At 49.7% G+C, this 17236-nt stretch overlaps 1 protein-coding gene across 4 annotated transcripts in view; it reads right to left on the bottom strand.

Annotated features, from left to right (window-relative positions):
* The window catches only part of AURKA (aurora kinase A), a 71142-nt gene that overhangs the window by 35873 nt on the left and 18033 nt on the right, over nucleotides 1-17236 (bottom strand). For all 4 annotated transcript variants that reach the window (XM_033914076.1, XM_033914075.1, XM_033914072.1 and 1 more), the window contains one exon: nucleotides 6481-6553. In XM_033914076.1, coding sequence (XP_033769967.1) covers nucleotides 6481-6553 — 73 coding nt within the window. The remainder of the gene's footprint in view (nucleotides 1-6480; nucleotides 6554-17236) is intronic.

Raw genomic sequence — 17236 nt, 5'->3', positions numbered from 1 at the left:
GGGTTGGTGGAAAAAGAGGCGGGTGTGCTGAAAGCAATGTTACTTACCGTAACAGTTGTTATCCAGGGACAGCAGGCAGCTATTCTCGCTAGTGGGTGACGTCATCCAACGGAGCCCTGATGCGGACATCTCACAAGCATACTTGCAAGTAGAAACTTTTAGAAGTTTCGAGTTGCCCACACCGCGCATGCGCGAGTGCCTTCCCGCCCGATGCACCGGGCGTGTCTCCTCAGTTCAGATAGCTAGCAGAGAAGCCAACCCAGGGGAGGTGGGTGGGACGTGAGAATAGCTGCCTGCTGTCCCTGGATAACAACTGTTACCGTAAGTAACATTGCTTTATCCCAGGACAAGCAGGCAAGTATTCTCACTAGTGGGTGACCTCCAAGCTAACCACAATCGGATGGAGGGAGAGTTGGCAACTTAGGAGAATAAATTTTGTAACACTGTTTGGCCAAACTGTCCATCCCGTCTGGAGAAGGTATCCAGACAATAGTGTGAGGTGAAGGTATGAACCGAGGACCAAGTGGCAGCTTTACAAATCTCCTCAATCGATGCCGATCTGAGGAAAGCTACAGAGGCTGCCATTGCTCTGACCTTATGGGCTGTGACTTTACTGTGAAGGGGTAATCCAGCCTGGGCATAGCAGAAAGAGATACAAGCCGCCATCCAGTTGGAGATGGTGCGCTTAGAGATAAGGCATCCCAACTTGTTCGGATTGAAGGAGATGAAAAGTTGAGGAGCAGTCCTGTGAGGCTTGGTGCGTTCCAGGTAGAAAGCTAAAGCACGCTTACAGTCCAGAGTGTGAAGAGCTGATTCTCCAGGATGAGAATGCAGCTTCGGAAAAAACACAGGAAGACCAATGGATTGATTCAGATGAAATTCCGAGACCACCTTGGGGAGGAATTTGGGATGGGTGGGAAGGATCCGCAACCAATGCTCTTAGTTCACTCACTCGACGGGCAGAAGTGAGGCCAATGAGAAGCACCACTTTCCAAGTGAGAAATTTCAGAGGAGCCTTGTTAAGAGGTTCAAATGGAGGCTTCATAAGCTGAGAAAGAACGACACTGAGGTCCCAAACCACTGGAGGCGGTTTGAGGGGAGGATTTACATGGAAAAGTCCTTTCATGAATTTGGAAACCACAGGATGTGCAGAAAGAGGTTTCCCTTGAAGAGGCTGGTGGAAAGCAGCAATTGCACTAAGATGGACTCTGATCGATATAGACTTGAGGCCAGATTGAGCCAGGTGCAAAAGATAGTCCAAAACAGAGGACAAGGGGGCATGTTGAGGCTCCTTGTGCTGAGAAACACACCAAGTAGAGAATCTAGTCCATTTCTGGGAATAGCATTGTCTAGTATCAGGCTTCCATGAAGCTTCCAAAACATCCCGCACAGCTGGTGAAAACTGAAGGGGAGTTACGCTGAGAGGAACCAAGCTGTCAGGTGTAGCGACTGCAGGTTGGGATGAAGCAGAGATCCCTGATGCTGCGTAAGCAGAGATGGAAACACTGGCAGAAGGAAAGGCTCCCTGCTGCTGAGTTGCAGAAGAAGGGAGTACCAAGGTTGCCTGGGCCACCGATGAGCAATCAGAATCATGGTGGCCCGGTCGGACCTGAGCTTGACCAGAGTGTTTTGAATGAGAGGAAACAGAGGAAACGCATACAGAAAGAGATTCCCCCAGTCCAGAAGAAAAGCATCTGCCTCGAGATGATGAGGAGTGTAGATCCTGGAGCAGAACTGAGGCAGTTTGAAGTTGTAGGGAGCTGCAAAGAGGTCTATCTGCGGCATTCCCCACAGGCAGAAGATGTGATGAAGGGGCTTGGAATGAAGAGTCCACTCGTGAGGCTGCAGAAGACTCCTCAAGTTGTCCGCCAAGGCATTGTCCGCCCCCTGAACGTAGACAGCTTTGAGGAAGGTGTTGTGGCGAATCGCCCAATCCCAAATTTTCAGAGCTTCCTGACAGAGGGAGGCCGATTCCGTGCCTCCCTGTTTGTTGACATAGTACATGGCGACCTGATTGTCCGTGCGAATGAGGACCACCATGTCGTGAAGCAGATGCTGAAAAGCAGTGAGAGCATGGAAAATCGCCCTGAGTTCCAGTAGATTGATATGGCACAGACGATCCGCACTCGTCTAATAGCCCTGGGTGCTAAGACCGTCCAGATGAGCCCCCCCCAAGCATAGTTCGAGGAGTCGGTATTGAGGACCTTCTGATGGGGAGGCATGTGAAACAGCAAATCTCTTGAGAGATTGGAAGAGAGCACCCACCAGCGAAGCGACTGTAGCAGAGCAGGAGTGACCTGAATGTGTCGAGTCAGAGGGTCGGAGATCTGCGACCATTGAGACGCCAGGGTCCACTGAGGAATCCGCAGGTGAAGTCTGGCAAAAGGAGTCACGTGAACTGTAGAGGCTATGTGGCCAGAACCACCATCATGTGTCTCGCTGAGATGGACAGGCGAGAGGAGACCGAGTGACAAAGATGAAGAAGAGCCTCCAGGCGTTGAGCAGGAAGGAATGCTCTGAGCTGAATAGTATCCAGAACAGCTCCGATGAAGGGAAGAGTCTGGGAAGGTTGTAGATGGGATTTGGGAAAGTTGAACTTGAATCCCAGATTCTGCAGGAACCAGATCGTCCTCTGGGTTGCCTGGACGACACCCTGAGACGTGGAATCCTTGATGAGCCAGTCGTCGAGGTAGGGAAACACCTGAAGACCATGGTTACTGAGTGCTGCGGCCACCACAACCAGGCACTTGGTGAAGACTCTGGGTGACTAAGCTAGGCCGAAAGGGAGCACTCTGTATTGAAGATGAAGATGTCCCACCCGAAATCTGAGGTATTGACGGGAGGCTGGATGGATGGGAATATGAGTGTAGGCCTCCTTGAGATCCAGAGAGCATAACCAATCGTTCTGCTTAAGGAGGGGATAGAGAGAAGCCAGGGTCAACATGCAAAATTTCTCCCTGACCAGAAACTTGTTTAGCACCCTGAGGTCCAAAATAGTACGCAGGTCGCCCATCTTCTTCGGAACAAGGAAGTACCGGGAGTAAAAACCCTTGTTCCGTTGGTCCACAGGGACCGGCTCGACGGCACGAAGCCGGAACAAAGCCTAAGCTTCCTGAAGAAGAAAGGCGGTCTGGGTTAAGTTGGAAGAATACTCTCTTGGAGGATGTTCTGGAGGAACTTGATGGAACTGAAGGAGAGTATCCCTCTCTTATGATAGAAAGGACCCAGAGGTCGGTGGTAATAGTCGTCCATCGATGGTAAAAATGATGGAGACGACCTCCGATGGGAAAAAACAGGGAGGGCAGAACGATAGAAGTTATGCTCCCTACGAGACAGTCAAAAAGGCTGAGGAGCCTTGGGGACAGCAGAAGGCTAAGGCTTTTGTTGAGGCTTCTTCTGGTGCTGACGGATGGTGGGCGCCTGCTTCGGCGGGTAGCGCCTCTGATAGATCATAGGTGGGCAAGACGGACGAGCAATAGCAGGCTGGGGCTTCTGGCGGAGAATAGACTGAAAAGACTTTTCATGTTTCGAGAAGCTTCTCCGTCGCTGCCTCGATGGACTCGTCGAAAAGGTCTGCTCCCGCACAGGGAACGTTCGTCAGCCTGTCCTGGAGATTCGGGTCAGGAGCCACCACTGAACAAGCAGCAACTCTGGCCGAGAGTTCAAAAGCGTCGTAAGACGATTGCATCATCTGCAGGCGGAGTAGGGACAACGACGCCAGGACTTCCGAGTACTCGAAGCGAGCCTGAGAGTCTAGATATGGCAAAAACTTTTGTAGAATGGAGAGAAAAAACTCAAAGTAGGTCGCAAAATGAAAACTATAATTCAGTACTCGAGAAGCCATCATCGAGTACTGTTTAGGCGGGAAACGCCGCTGGTAGATCAACGGTGGACGTGATGGATGAGGAGGAGCAGGCTTGGGCTTCGGACGAAGAATGGATTGGAAAGACTTCTCGTGGTCTGAGAGCTTTTTGGTCGCCGCCTCAATGGACTCAAAGAGGTCAGTACCAACACATGGGACGTTGGCCAGCCTGTCCTGAAGATTGGGGTCCATGTCGATGGTCCTGAGCCACGCCAGCCGGCGCATGGCCACCGAGCACGCAGTAGCCGAGCAGACAACTCAAAGGCATCGTAGGAAGACTGCATAATCTGCAACTGGAGTTGGGACAATGAAGCCAGAACCTTCTGGTACTCAAAAACTGTGCTCGGGAGTCCAAATATGGCATGAATTTTTGAAGGACAGACAGGAAAAATTCAAAATAGGTGATGAAGTGAAAGATGTAATTAAGAACCCTGGATGTCATCATGGAGTTCTGGTAAATTTTTCTGCCAAACCTGTCCATGGTCTTGCCCTCCCTGCCAGGTGGAACGGTGGCATACACCTGGGAGGGATGAGACCGCTTCAATGAGGACTTCACCAAGAGGGACTGATGGGAGTTGGGCACCATGAAATCCCTTATAGTGGACCGTGCGGTACCTGGTATCCAATTTGCCCGGCACAGCAGGGATGGAATAGGGTATTTAAAGACAACTAACAAAGGTCTGATCCAGCAGCTTATGAAGAGGAAGCTTGAGGGATTCAGCAGGTGGTTGAGGGAGATGTATAGTCTCCAGATACTCCTTCGAGAATTTGGAACCTGTGTCCAGTTGAATGTCCAAATCAGCAGCCATCTGCCGAAGAAAGGAGGAGTAGGACAGCTGGTCAGCCAAAGCAGGGCCTCGAGAAGGACTTGAGGACGTCGAGGCCTCTGGATCCAATGAGGACGGTGATCGAGAAGGCGAGAAAGACCCCATCGTGTCTTTGAGCTCCGGTAGTAGGGGAGGCGAAGTAGCCGGTGGGGAATACTGACGAAAAGGCTGCTTCCGATGAGGAAAGGCATGCCTGGATGAGTGCCTCAAAGAATGTCTCGATCGATGATGCGAGCTGTGTCTAGAACCAGGCCTCGACACACGAGGCGAGTGAGTCTTCGATGAGGCCCTCAGTGAGTGGATGGGACTGGAAGCAGTTGATCGAAACAGGAGGTGGTTGGCTGGAAGCACCTCGAGGCACTCGCAAAGACTCGAGCCCTTGCATCGAGTGGATCGGCTCCAATGGAGGCACCCGCAAAGACTCTACTCCTTGCATCGAGGGAATCGGTTCCAATGGAGGCACTCGCAAAGACTCTACTCCTTGCATTGAGTGAATCGGTTCCAACGGAGACATGGGCAAAAACTCTGCTCCTTGCGATGCATGCATCGATGCCAGACCAGACACTCGCAGAGACTCTGCTCCCTGTAGAGTGTGTGTGTATCGCTGAGGCACTGGAGGTGGCTCGATCTCGCGGGAGGCCTCCGCGTGCCCAGGCTGGATTTGAGAGCGAAGCTTGGCCCCATGGTGGTAAAGAGCTCAATGAATTGATTCTCAAGCAAGGTCTGGAACGAAGCCGGCAAGGATGGATCCGCATCAGCAATGGGACCACCTGCATGGGCCTCGCGCTCCTTAGAGGCAGTGTGAGAGTGTTTGGGCTTAGAAGCCTTGGGCACTTTTAGCACTACCGGGGGTATGGGCTGCTGTGCTACCTGACCTGAGGAGACGGAGGAAGGCTGGCACCGAAGGCTGAGCTGGCATAAACGAAGCAGGCTTGAGGATGCTCGGGGCCACAGATGTGGAAGGCTGAAGAGCAGCGGCTGATGTCAAAGGCGAAGCACCCTTCGATGAAGACGGCTCCATTGAAGACTCCATGCTGAACAGCAACTCCAACAAGAAGCAACAACACTTGAAAGCATGTGCTGTGAGTGTGGAGCAAGGCCCGCACGATTTCGGAAGGTGTTGAGGCCCGAGACACCGAAGACAGCATCGATGAGGGTCGGTGAGCGAACATTGCGCGCTGGCACTTGGCACACTTTTTAATACCGGTAATAGGCCGGGACATAGGCCGGAAAAGCTCCACCGCAAGATCGAAGCCGCGGGGCTGCGGCCACGCAGCCTGCCCGGTCAAACGGATGGAGGAAATTTTTTTTTTTTTTTTTTGAAAAAACAAGAAAGCACAACGAAAAGCAACGATTCCGAGTAAAAGAACCCAAAACCACGGACTTTAAGAAGGCGCAAGTGAACTAACTTCTCACAGAGAGTTGAAGACGGACTTCTTGGCTCCGCGGAAAAGTAAGAACTGAGGAGACGCGCCCTACGCTGGGCGGGAAGGCACTCGCGCATGCTTCGAGTTTCTTCAAGCAAGACTGCTTGTGAGGCGTCCGCATCGGGGCTCCGTTGTATCACGTCACCCACTAGTGAGAATACCTGCCTGCTTGTCCTAGGATAAAGGTGGTATACAAGTCCCTATCCCTTCCCCTCGAGTTGCTGTCAAACTTTTTAAAATCAAGATGAATAAAGAATTTAAAACTAAAATTAAAATCAAGATGTGTTTCAACTTTCTAATCATTTTAAAAACCAGAGACACACATTTCATAATACACTGCTCCATTTCCAGCCTTCAGGCTTACTTTTTGTCCTTTGATTTCTCTGTGCTCACGGAGTCCTTTGATTTTTCTGTACTCGCAGTCTCTGTATTCTTAACTGCAAAGAAAAAGGCAATAATCAGTGCAAAACTGAGCAGCCCACTTCAACTAAGCTACACAGCATGGAGATTATATTGCAGGCGCAAATAAAAATAGCCCAAAATATAAAATGTACTATTTTTTCTTCTCCAATTCTTTATTCATTTTTAATACTTACAATATGTGTAACAGAATTTATAGCATTTTAAACACAAATACAATACTTAATATGCCGTTAAAACTCAGAATCAGAATTTATCCCCCCTCCCCTCTACTTAATTACATTCTTTAAATTCAAGAAAACCCTATCATAAACCTTAATCCTATATACTTTATTTAATGTTCAAAAAACAACAAAACACCACAAAACACCCCTTCCCTCCCTCATCTTGGCTGTGCATTTTTAAGAAGAAAAGAAATATTCTATCATTACAATATTTTGTTAATGGCTCCCAAATCTCCTAAAAATCCCCTTCTGTACAGCTATTGTACTTTCCATTTTATAAATGAGACATAATGAGTTCCACCAAAAACTGTAATTAAGTCTCTTCCAGTTTTTCCAGTTACTCGTGATCTGTTGTATGGCAACCCCTGTCATAAGTAGAAGCTGATATTTGGCTCTTAGCCCTCATTGACATGCCAAACACAGTATCATAGGACAATGCCACTGGATTTTCCAACATACAATTTATTTGATCCCATATTGATTTCCAAAAAGGAAGAATCAATGGACAATAGAATAAATGATCTAATGTCCCAGCTTTGAGATGACAGTGCCAATATCTATTAGATTTAGAGCCATCTAACTTCTGTAAATGTACCGGGGTCCAAAATGCTCTATGTAATAGAAAGAAACCAAGTTTGTCTCATAGATGCAGACACTGTACATTTCATCCTCCAAGACCAAATTTGTGGCCACTGAGATGCATTAATTTGATGCTTAATCTCAATACTCCAAAAGTCCCGAAGCCCCGTCTTTAGTTTTTTTTCCAATTCTTTATTAATTTCAATACTTACAATAAGTGCAACAATAAAGCACAGTTACTTACCGTAACAGGTGTTATCCAGGGACAGCAGGCATATATTCTCACATGTGGGTGACGTCATCTACGGAGCCCCGATGCGGAAGCATTTTCAAGCAAACTTGATTGAAGATTTAAGTTTGCTCTGCTGCTCCACGCATGCGTGCCTTCCTGCTCCACTAGGGGCGCATCCCCTCGTGGTCTCCAGTTCACTTAACTAGCAAAGAAGCCAACCTCGGGGAGGTGGGCGGGTTGTGAGAATATATGCCTGCTGTCCCTGGATAACACCTGTTACGGTAAGTAACTGTGCTTTATCCCAGGACAAGCAGGCATGATATTCTCACATGTGGGTGACCTCCAAGCTAACTGAAAAGGGATGGAAGGAAGTTGGCAATTTAAGCAAATAGATTTCGCAATACCGATTGGCCGAACCGGCCATCGCTTCTGGACAGTGAGTCCAGACAGTAGTGGGAGGTAAAGGTATGAACCGAAGACCACGTGGCAGCCTTGCAGATTTCCTCAATAGGTGTGGACCTGAGGAACGCTACGGAGGCTGCCATCGCTCGGACCTTGTGTCCCATTACTCGACCATGCAGCGCGAGACCAGCCTGAGCGTAGCAAAAGGTGATGCAATCGGCCAACCAGTTGGACAAGGTGCGTTTGGAAACTGGGTGGCCTAATCGGTTTGGGTCGAAGGACAAAAATAATTGAGGGACTTTCCGGTGTGGTTGAGTGCGTTGGAGGTAAAAGGCCAACGCTCTCTTACAGTCAAGAGTGTGAAGTGCCACCTCTCCGGGGTGAGAGTGGGGCTTGGGAAAAAACACGGGCAAGACGATGGACTGATTGAGGTGAAAATCAGACACTACTTTAGGCAGGAACTTTGGATGTGTGCGGAGTACTACCTTGTCATGGTGGAAAACAGTGAAGGGTGGGTCTGCTACCAGAGCCTGTAGCTCACTGACTCGCCGTGCAGAAATGAGAGCAAGCAGGAAAATCACCTTCCACGTGAGGAATTTAGGATGGCATTTGTCTAGGGGCTCAAATGGAGGTTTCATTAGTTGAGCCAGAACCACGTTAAGGTCCCAAACCTCCGGAGGGGGTTTGAGGGGGAGGGTGGACATTCAGAAGACCCTTCATGAAGCGAGAGACTAAGGGGTGGAGCGAGAGGGCTTTTCCTTCCAGGGGCTGATGAAAGGCCGCAATCGCACTGAGATGTGCTGGAAGGAGTTGGTCTTTAGGCCGGAGTGAGATAATTGAAGTAAATAGTCAAGGACCAGAGGGACGGGGACCAACACCGGGTCCTGGCTGTGAGAGGAGCACCAGGCTGAGAATCTGGTCCATTTTTGAGAATAGCAGGTTCTCGTCGAGGTCTTTCTAGAGGCCTCCAATATCTCCTTGACTGATTGAGACACAGGGAGAGAAGTCAGGGGGAAAGAAACCAAGCATTCAGATGAAGAGATTGAAGATTGGGATGTAACAGCGAACCCTGACTCTGTGATAGTAGACAGGGAAACCGAGGCAGAGGCAGTGGATCTCTGACACTGAGTTGAAATAGAAGGGGAAACCAAGGCTGGTGTGGCCAGTGAGGAGCAATCAGGATCATGGTGGCTTTCAGGTGGACCAGTGTCCGCAGGATCAGGGGAAACGGTGGAAACGCGTACAGAAACCTTCCCTCCCAGTCGGCCTCGAGTCGGTCCGGGGAGTGTATCCGGGAGCAGAAGAGAGGCAGTTTGTGGTTGTGGGGGGATGTGAACAGATCTACTTACGGCGTCCCCCACTTTTCGAACACCTGTCGTAGGGTGAGAGAGTGCAGTGACCAATCGTGTGGCTGGAGGAGGCGGCTGAGTCTGTCCGCCAGACAGTTTTGTTCTCCTTGTATGTACACCGCTCGAAGGAAGGTGGTGTTGGAGATTGCTCATTTCCAGAGGCGCATGGCTTCCCGACAGAGGGACCAAGACCCTGTCCCCCCTTGTTTGTTTACGTAGTACATTGCTACCTGGTTGTCGGTTCGGACGAGGACCACCCGGTCGTGAAGCAGATGTTGAAAAGCTACAGCTGCGAGATAGATGGCCCGGAGCTCTAGCACGTTGATGTGACAGTGGCGGTCTTCTGCTGACCACATCCCCTGAGTGCGGAGGCCGTCCAGGTGGGCTCCCCAAGCGTACTCCGACGAGTCCGTGGTGAGTACCTTGTTGTGAGGAAGGGCGAGGAAGAGCAAACCTTTGGAAAGATTTGAAGAGTCGTCCCACCAGCGGAGCGATCGTTGCAAAGAAGGAGTCACTGTCATGGGACAATCGATCGGGTCCCGGTCTTGACGCCATTGAGAGGCCAGGGTCCATTGAGGGATTCTCAGATGGAGACGGGCGAAGAGTGTGACATGGACGGTGGAGGCCATGTGGCCCAGGAAAGTCATCATCTGTCGAGCTGATACCGAGGTCATCAGTGAGATCCTTCGGCTCAGACTTACTAACGCCTCTAGACGCGGAGGGGGGAGGAAGGAACGGAGGCGAACCGTGTCCAGCGTGGCCCCGATGAATTGCAGGGACTGCGAGGGGCGTAGTTGGGATTTTGGGAAGTTTATCTCGAACCCCAGACTCTGTAGGTAGATAATAGTCTGTTGGGTCGCTGAGATAACCCCTCCCCTGGACGGGGCTTTGATCAGCCAGTCGTCCAGGTAGGGGAAAACATGAAGACCTTGGGAGCATAAGGTAGCTGCGACTACCACGAGGCACTTGGTGAAGACCCGAGGTGACGATGCTAGGCCGAAGGGTAGGACTCGGTATTGCAGGTGCAGGTCTCCCACCTGAAAATGCAAGAACTTGCGGTGAGCGGGGTGCACTGGAACATGTGTGTACGCCTCTTTCAGATCGAGGGAGCAGAGCCAGTCGCCCTCGTCGATCAGGGGGTAGAGGGTTGGTAGGGAAAGCATCCAAAATTTTTCCCGTACCAGAAATTTGTTGAGGCGTCTCAAGTCTAGTATTGGGCGAAGGTCTTCCGTTTTTTTCGGTACCAGGAAGTAACGGGAGTAGAAGCCCTTCCCCCGTTAGCCGGGGGGAACCTCCTCCACTGCTCTCAGGTGAAGCAGATCTCGAGCTTCGGAGAGGAGTAGGGGTAGCTGTGTCCGGTTGGGAGGGTACTTCCTTGGGGGGTTGTCTGGAGGAATGGCCCGAAAGTTGAGAGAGTATCCTGATGAGATCACGCCAAGGACCCATGCGTCCAACGTGACTTGTTCCCAGCGAGGGTAAAAGGCTTTGAGGCGACCCCCGATGGGAAGGAGGCCTGGGACTACGGCGGAGGGGGCCCGCCCCCTTCCGCGTATCCCGTCAAAAGGACGAGGACGGTTTGGTAGTCGCAGGCGGTTGGGACTTGGGCAGGGCCCGATGGTGGGCTTGCGGGCGCCTGGGTGGAGGCCGCGAGAAGGCAGGAGTGGATTTTTGTGGGTAGCGGCGCGGAAGGGCCCTGAACGGCCTGGACGTGGGCGGTTTAGGCTTTTGCCGCATGAGGGAGGCAAACGAGCATTCGTGTTCGGAGAGGCGTTTTGTAGCCGCCTCGATAGTGTCATCGAACAGTTCTTTACCCACGCAGGGGAGGTTAGCCAACCGGTCCTGTAAGTTGGGGTCCATGTCGACCAGGCGCAACCAAGCTAGTCGGCGCATGGCGATAGCGAAGGCTGCCTCTGGAGGAGAGTTCGAAGCCGCGTGGGCCGCGTGGAATAGATGGAGGCGTAGGTTGGAGAGGGACTCTGCAAGCAGGCTAAACGCTCCTTGGCGGGAGGCCGGTAAGTCAGTCTCAAAGACTCTCAGTAGTCCAATGAGGGTGTTTGAGATAGGATGTGAAGGTGAAAGTGTAGCTTTGCACCCTAGAGGCCATCATCGCATTCTGATATAGTCTCCTGCCGAACTTGTCTAGGGTTCGGCCCTCTCGGCCTGGGGGGACCGCCGCTGAGACCCTGGAGGGGTGAGCCTTCTTCAAGGAGGATTCTACTAACAGTGACTGGTGGGAGAGCTGCGGTTGTTCAAATCCCGGGAAGGGTACTGTACGGTACTTAGCCTCCATTTTGGAGGGTACTGCCGTGACCATATAAGGTGTCTCGAGGTTCCTGAAGAAGGCCTGTTGGAGTACCGGGTTAGGCGGTAAGCGAAGGGACTCTCTGGGCAGTGATGGCATATCCAGCTCCGCTAGGTACTCTTTAGAGTATCTGGAGTCGGACTGGAGGTCTAAGTCCAAGGCATGGCCCATGTCTTGGACAAAGCGAGAGAAGGATGGGCGGGATGTTCCCGAGGCCCCTTGCGGGGTCGGTGAACGAGACCTCCGTCGGGTGGAGAAGGATGGGGAGGCTTCGCTCGAGTATCGAGGCTCCTGTTCCGATCCACGCTCCGAGACCGGGGAAGCACTGTGAAAGTGTTCCGGGGTCGTGGATCTCCGACGTCTCGAGGAGCCCCTTGGAGACGATGCCGGGGTTCGGGGTACCGATCGATGTCGAATCGGTGACCTTGACCCGGACTCCCTCGGTGAAAGTCTGAAACCTCGGATCGGAGCCCCGGTCCGAGGGGGAGTTCGGAGGATGCGCGGGTTGGAGAGTGATAGTTCTATCACCCTCAGTGGTCCCGTACGAGGTGTAGGTGAATGGCCTTGTGTAGTGGGGGAACCTTGGGCCTTCTTGGAGGTGCGGCGGTTCGAGGTTTCTGTCGTTTTAGCACGACGTTTAGCCCCGCGGCGGTCTGTGGAGGGAGAGCGCCTCGGGTGTCTCGGCGAGGAGTCGAGGAGGATGGGATGCGGCGAAGCTTGCGCGCTTTTCCTCGAGGTGGCTCGATGCGAGGCTCAGGCTGGTCTGGCACATGCGGGGTCGAGGTCAGTTGTAGATGGGCCATTGCAGCGGACAGCTCCGATGAGATCATCGCTCGGAGTAGGTCCTGGAAAACGGGCATGGACAGCATCGAGGGCATGTCCACTGCCTCGGTGCGCTCCACCGGGGGCAACCTCGTATCAGAGTATTCCCGTGTGGTGGAGGCACGGCCCGAAGGCTTGGAGGGCTTCGCCGGGGCTGTGAGCATGGGACTTCCGCCATGCGTCGCCGGTGTCCCCGAGGCTGGCTTCTTCGTTGTTGTGGAACCTGAAGATGAAAGAAGGGACTTACCCGGAGCCGAGGCTTTCTGTTGTCCCGAGGACTTCGGATTCGAGTCTCGAGGCGATGCCGAGGTATTTGGGGCCGAGGTCAAGGCCGGGGCCGACCTCGAGGCCGAGGTAGAGGGTTGGTCGGCGGCGAAGAGATCCGCCATGCGGGCTTTTCTTCAGCGGAGGGCCCGGTTCTGGAAAGTAGCACACTGGGGGCAGGAGTCGGTTGGATGAGCGGCCCCCAGGCAGAGGATGCACCGGCGATGCGGGTCTGATGGAAAGAAGCCGCTCACACTGGGTGCACTTTTTAAAGCCGGTCAAAGGCCGGGACATAGAATCGAAAGTGGCCGCGGCTCGGGTAGCCACGCGGCCACGGGGACCCGGAAGCCTCCGGGTCAGTCAAAAACGAAGCAGGAACAAGTTGAAGAAGAAAAAATTTGCGCACAGCGACTTAATCGAGAAAAAATAAGAAAATCGCGGTGCTAGAAGGCAGTTGGGGCAGAGCCTGGAAAAACACGACTTCTAGGCTCAGCGGAAAATTTTGAACTGGAGACCACGAGGGGATGCGCCCCTAGTGGAGCAAGAAGGCACGCATGCGTGGAGCAGCAAAGCAAACTTAAATCTTCAATCAAGTTTGCTTGAAAATGCTTCCGCATCGGGGCTCCATAGATGACGTCACCCACATATGAGAATATCATGCCTGCTTGTCCTGGGATAAATACATCATTTATGCTCAAATATCACACCTAATATTCTTGTAACATCCATTTCAGAATTAAATCCCCCTCCCCCTTATCAATTGCCATGTCCATACATAAAATATCTATTATCACCCCATATCAACTATTCAAAATTCATTAACCTATCATCCCACCTCCCCCCTCCCAGATGTGCATATTTAAAGGGGAAAACACTATTTAAACGTCACAAAATTTTGCTAATGGCTCCCAAATCTCCTGAAACCTTTTATAATTCCCTTTCTGAATGGCCAATGTCCTTTCCATATTATACATATGACACAATGAAAGACACCCATCTTTGGCTTTTTATTTATAAATCCAGATATCAATTTGTACCACTGAGCAGCCTGGTGTCCCAGAAAGTCCACCTGAAAACATAAGAAAGGCAAGCTATACTTATCACTTAGATTTTCATTTGCTTTTTGATATTTTTTTGTAACCCTTGTTATTAGCTATTCAGCAAGTAAAGTTTAACTTTTTATAAAAGGACCCCTTAAAAAAAACTGGCAACAGTCCCATTTGATAATAAACCACAGGCAATATCATAATTTTAATACAGGGTATTCCGCATTCAGATCGGGAATATAAGGTCTTTGCACATGCAGATGATATATTGCTTCATTTGAGAAATCCAGAAACAACCATTCCATGCTTACTTGAATTGATTGAGAAATTTGGTAAATTTTCAGGTTATAAAATAAATTGGAGTAAATCTGAAGTTCTTCCACTAAACGTGTATTGTACAAAAGGCTTGTTTGATTCATTTTCTTTTGTATGGAAGGAAGGTGGAATAAAATATTTAGGAATTTGGATAAAAAATACACTGGAAGACACAATGAAAGAGAATGAAAAATCTTTATTGCAGAAGGTAACAGAAATGTGCGAGCAATGGAATCCATTACATCCGTCTTGGTGGGGGGAGAGTTGAAACTACAGTGGTACCTTGGATTAAGAGCATAATCCGTTCCAGCATGCTCGTAATCCAAAATGCTCGTTTATCAAAGCGAGTTTCCCCATAGGAAATAATGGAAACTCGCTTTGATGCGCTCCCCCCAACGAGAACCGGTATTGCTCCCCCCGAAGGCCCCTCCTGCGATCCGGCACCCCCCCCCACCGACACGATCCGGCACCCCCCCCCCGCCGCTTCTTACCTTCATCTGGGCACCGGCATGTCCTGTGCTTGGTGCCAGTGCCCGAAAATCGGCCTCCTCTTCTGCTAGGCCTTGAGCATCTGAGCATGCTCAAGGCCTAGCAGAAGAGGCCGATCGGGCACTGGCACCAAGCACAGGACATGCCAGTGCCGGTGCCCAGATGAGGGTAAGAAGTGTCGGGGGGGTGCCGGATCATGGGGGGGGGGGGGGGGGTGTGCTCGTAAATCGAGCCATGCTCTGTTTCCAGGCACCAATTTTGCAAATGTTTTGCTCATCTTGCAAAACACTCGCAAACCAGTGCACTCGTAAACTGAGGTACCACTGTATTAAAATTATGATATTGCCTGTGGTTTATTATCAAATGGGACTGTTGCCAGTTTTTTTTAAAGGGGTCCTTTTATAAAAAGTTAAACAGTACTCTTACAAAATTTGTTTGGCTGTGCAAAACTCCTAGAATCGCTTTAGTATCTTTACAAAAACCTATTGCAGAGGGTGGGGTAAATTTTCCAAATTTCTATAGGCATCATCAAGCCTATATTTTGCGCCAGGGTATGTACTGGGTCCTCCCGGAGCTCATTGATAATACTCCAGACTGGTTGTGGTTGGAATGGCGACTCATGTTTCCTCTACGTTTATGTCATGTTCTTAGCATTAAAATGCCAAGATTGTAATTCTTTATTCATTTTAAAACTTTCATCAAGTGTACAAAAATTGCAACACAATAACATAGATTTAACCACTTGTACATCTTATCATTATAACTTATAGTTGTAAATATAACCCTCCCTCTCCCATCCTGAAAACAGAATATTAATGGATACATGGAAAATTCTGCGATATGTCAGTAATTTAACATCTATTCCAATTTATAAATCGACAAATCAAACTATATGGTTAAAGTCCAAGATTCAAATTGGCAAATTTAAGGTCATCTGGAAGCATTGGATAATAGCAGGTATAAGGATTTTAGATGATGTTATTCCAAACGATAAACTGCTTGATTTTTCAGTTGCAACATAAATATGATCTTAATAAATCAAAGCTTTAGATGGTTGCAACTGAAGCAGGCCATTCAGGCAGGGTTCCCTAAATGGAAAAATCTTAATACGCAATATAGTTTATATTTTTTTATGCTTTCAGGTAGACTTTCTGGGACACCAGGCCGCACAGTGGCATAAATTGATAAATGGATTTGTAAATAAAAAAACCTAAAAATGGACTTAGGAACATTTGGAGCATTGAGATTAAGCATCAAATTACTGCGTCTCAATGGCCACAAATTTGGTCTTGGAGGATGAGATGTACCAGTGTCCGCATCTGAGACAAACTTGGTTTTTCCTTTTACATAGAATATTTTGGACCCCAGTTAGATTACAGAAGTTAAATAGCTCCAAGTCTAATAGATGCTGGCATTGTAATCTTGAGATTGAGACTCTAGATCATTTATTATTCCATTGTCCTTTTATCATGGCCTTTTAGAAATCAATTTGGTCCCAAATTATTATTAGAGAATCATGTAGCTTTATCATATGATACGATTTGGTATGTCAATGAGAACAAAGAGCCAAATTTCATCAAAAAACAACAAGCTTTTAATGATTACAACAGGAGTCGCCATACAGCAGATCACAAGTAATTGGAAAAATTGAAATAGACTAAATTATAACTTCTGGTGGAATTCGTTATGTCACATTTATAAAATGGAAAGAATGATAGCTATACAGAAGGGAAATTATGGTAAATTTAAAGAGATATGGGGCCGTTGACAAAATATTGCAATGAACAGATACCATTTCACTAAGTACAATTAGTAAACGAGGGGGTGGGAGGGGGGGAATTTGAATTTATTAAATGTTTAGTTTAAAAAGTAAGAATACTTAAGTGATATATTTGATTGAGGATGAGATTGGAAGGGTAGGAGGAAAGGGATTAAAATATATATCTATCTAATATAATAAAATGGTAGGCCGCGCATGCGCACTAAAAAAAATGTGTTCCCTGATCTGTCGCGAAAACACGATTGCGCATGCGCGGGTTTTACGTCACCACCTTGCTCGCGGCGGCTTTCAAATAAAAATAAAAAAATTACACAGCTGCAGCGGCCTTCCTCACCCCCGCCTCTCACTGTCAATGGTACCGGCTCCTCTCTCGAACTGCACCAGGTTCGAGAGAGGAGCTGCAGCGCCGGCTTTCAACTTAAAACAAACAAAAAAAAAAAATCAAAAAAACCCCAACTGGAGATAGTCGCTCTCACCCGGCTCCCACTGTGCAAACCCCCCCCCCAACTGGAGATCGCTGCTCTCAACCCCCTCCCCATGTGCAAACCCCCCCCAACTGGAGATCGCCGCTCTCCCCCCCCTCCCCCCCAACTGGAGATCGCCGCTCACACCCGCTCCCACTGTGCAAACCCCCCCCAACTGGAGATCGCCGCTCTCACCCCCCTCAACTGGAGATCGCCGCTCTCATCCGCTCCCACTGTGCAAACCCCCCCCCCCATGGGAGAATGCGCCGCAACAAAGTGCTGCACAGGTACTGGAGGGGGAGAGACATATCGCTTCTGCACCGGTACAAACATCCCTCCAGCGTTGGCACTCGCTGCATGTTAAACAGGCTGCTTTGGGCTTTCTCCTGCAGTTGAGTCCCTTTGCCGCGTCACTGATTACGTCATCAATGA

Source organism: Geotrypetes seraphini, chromosome 11 (genome assembly GCF_902459505.1).
Source record: "Geotrypetes seraphini chromosome 11, aGeoSer1.1, whole genome shotgun sequence".
Taxonomy (NCBI): Eukaryota; Metazoa; Chordata; class Amphibia; order Gymnophiona; family Dermophiidae; genus Geotrypetes; species Geotrypetes seraphini.
Note: the sequence above shows the minus strand (reverse complement) of the source record. Positions and strands in the feature narration are given on the sequence as shown.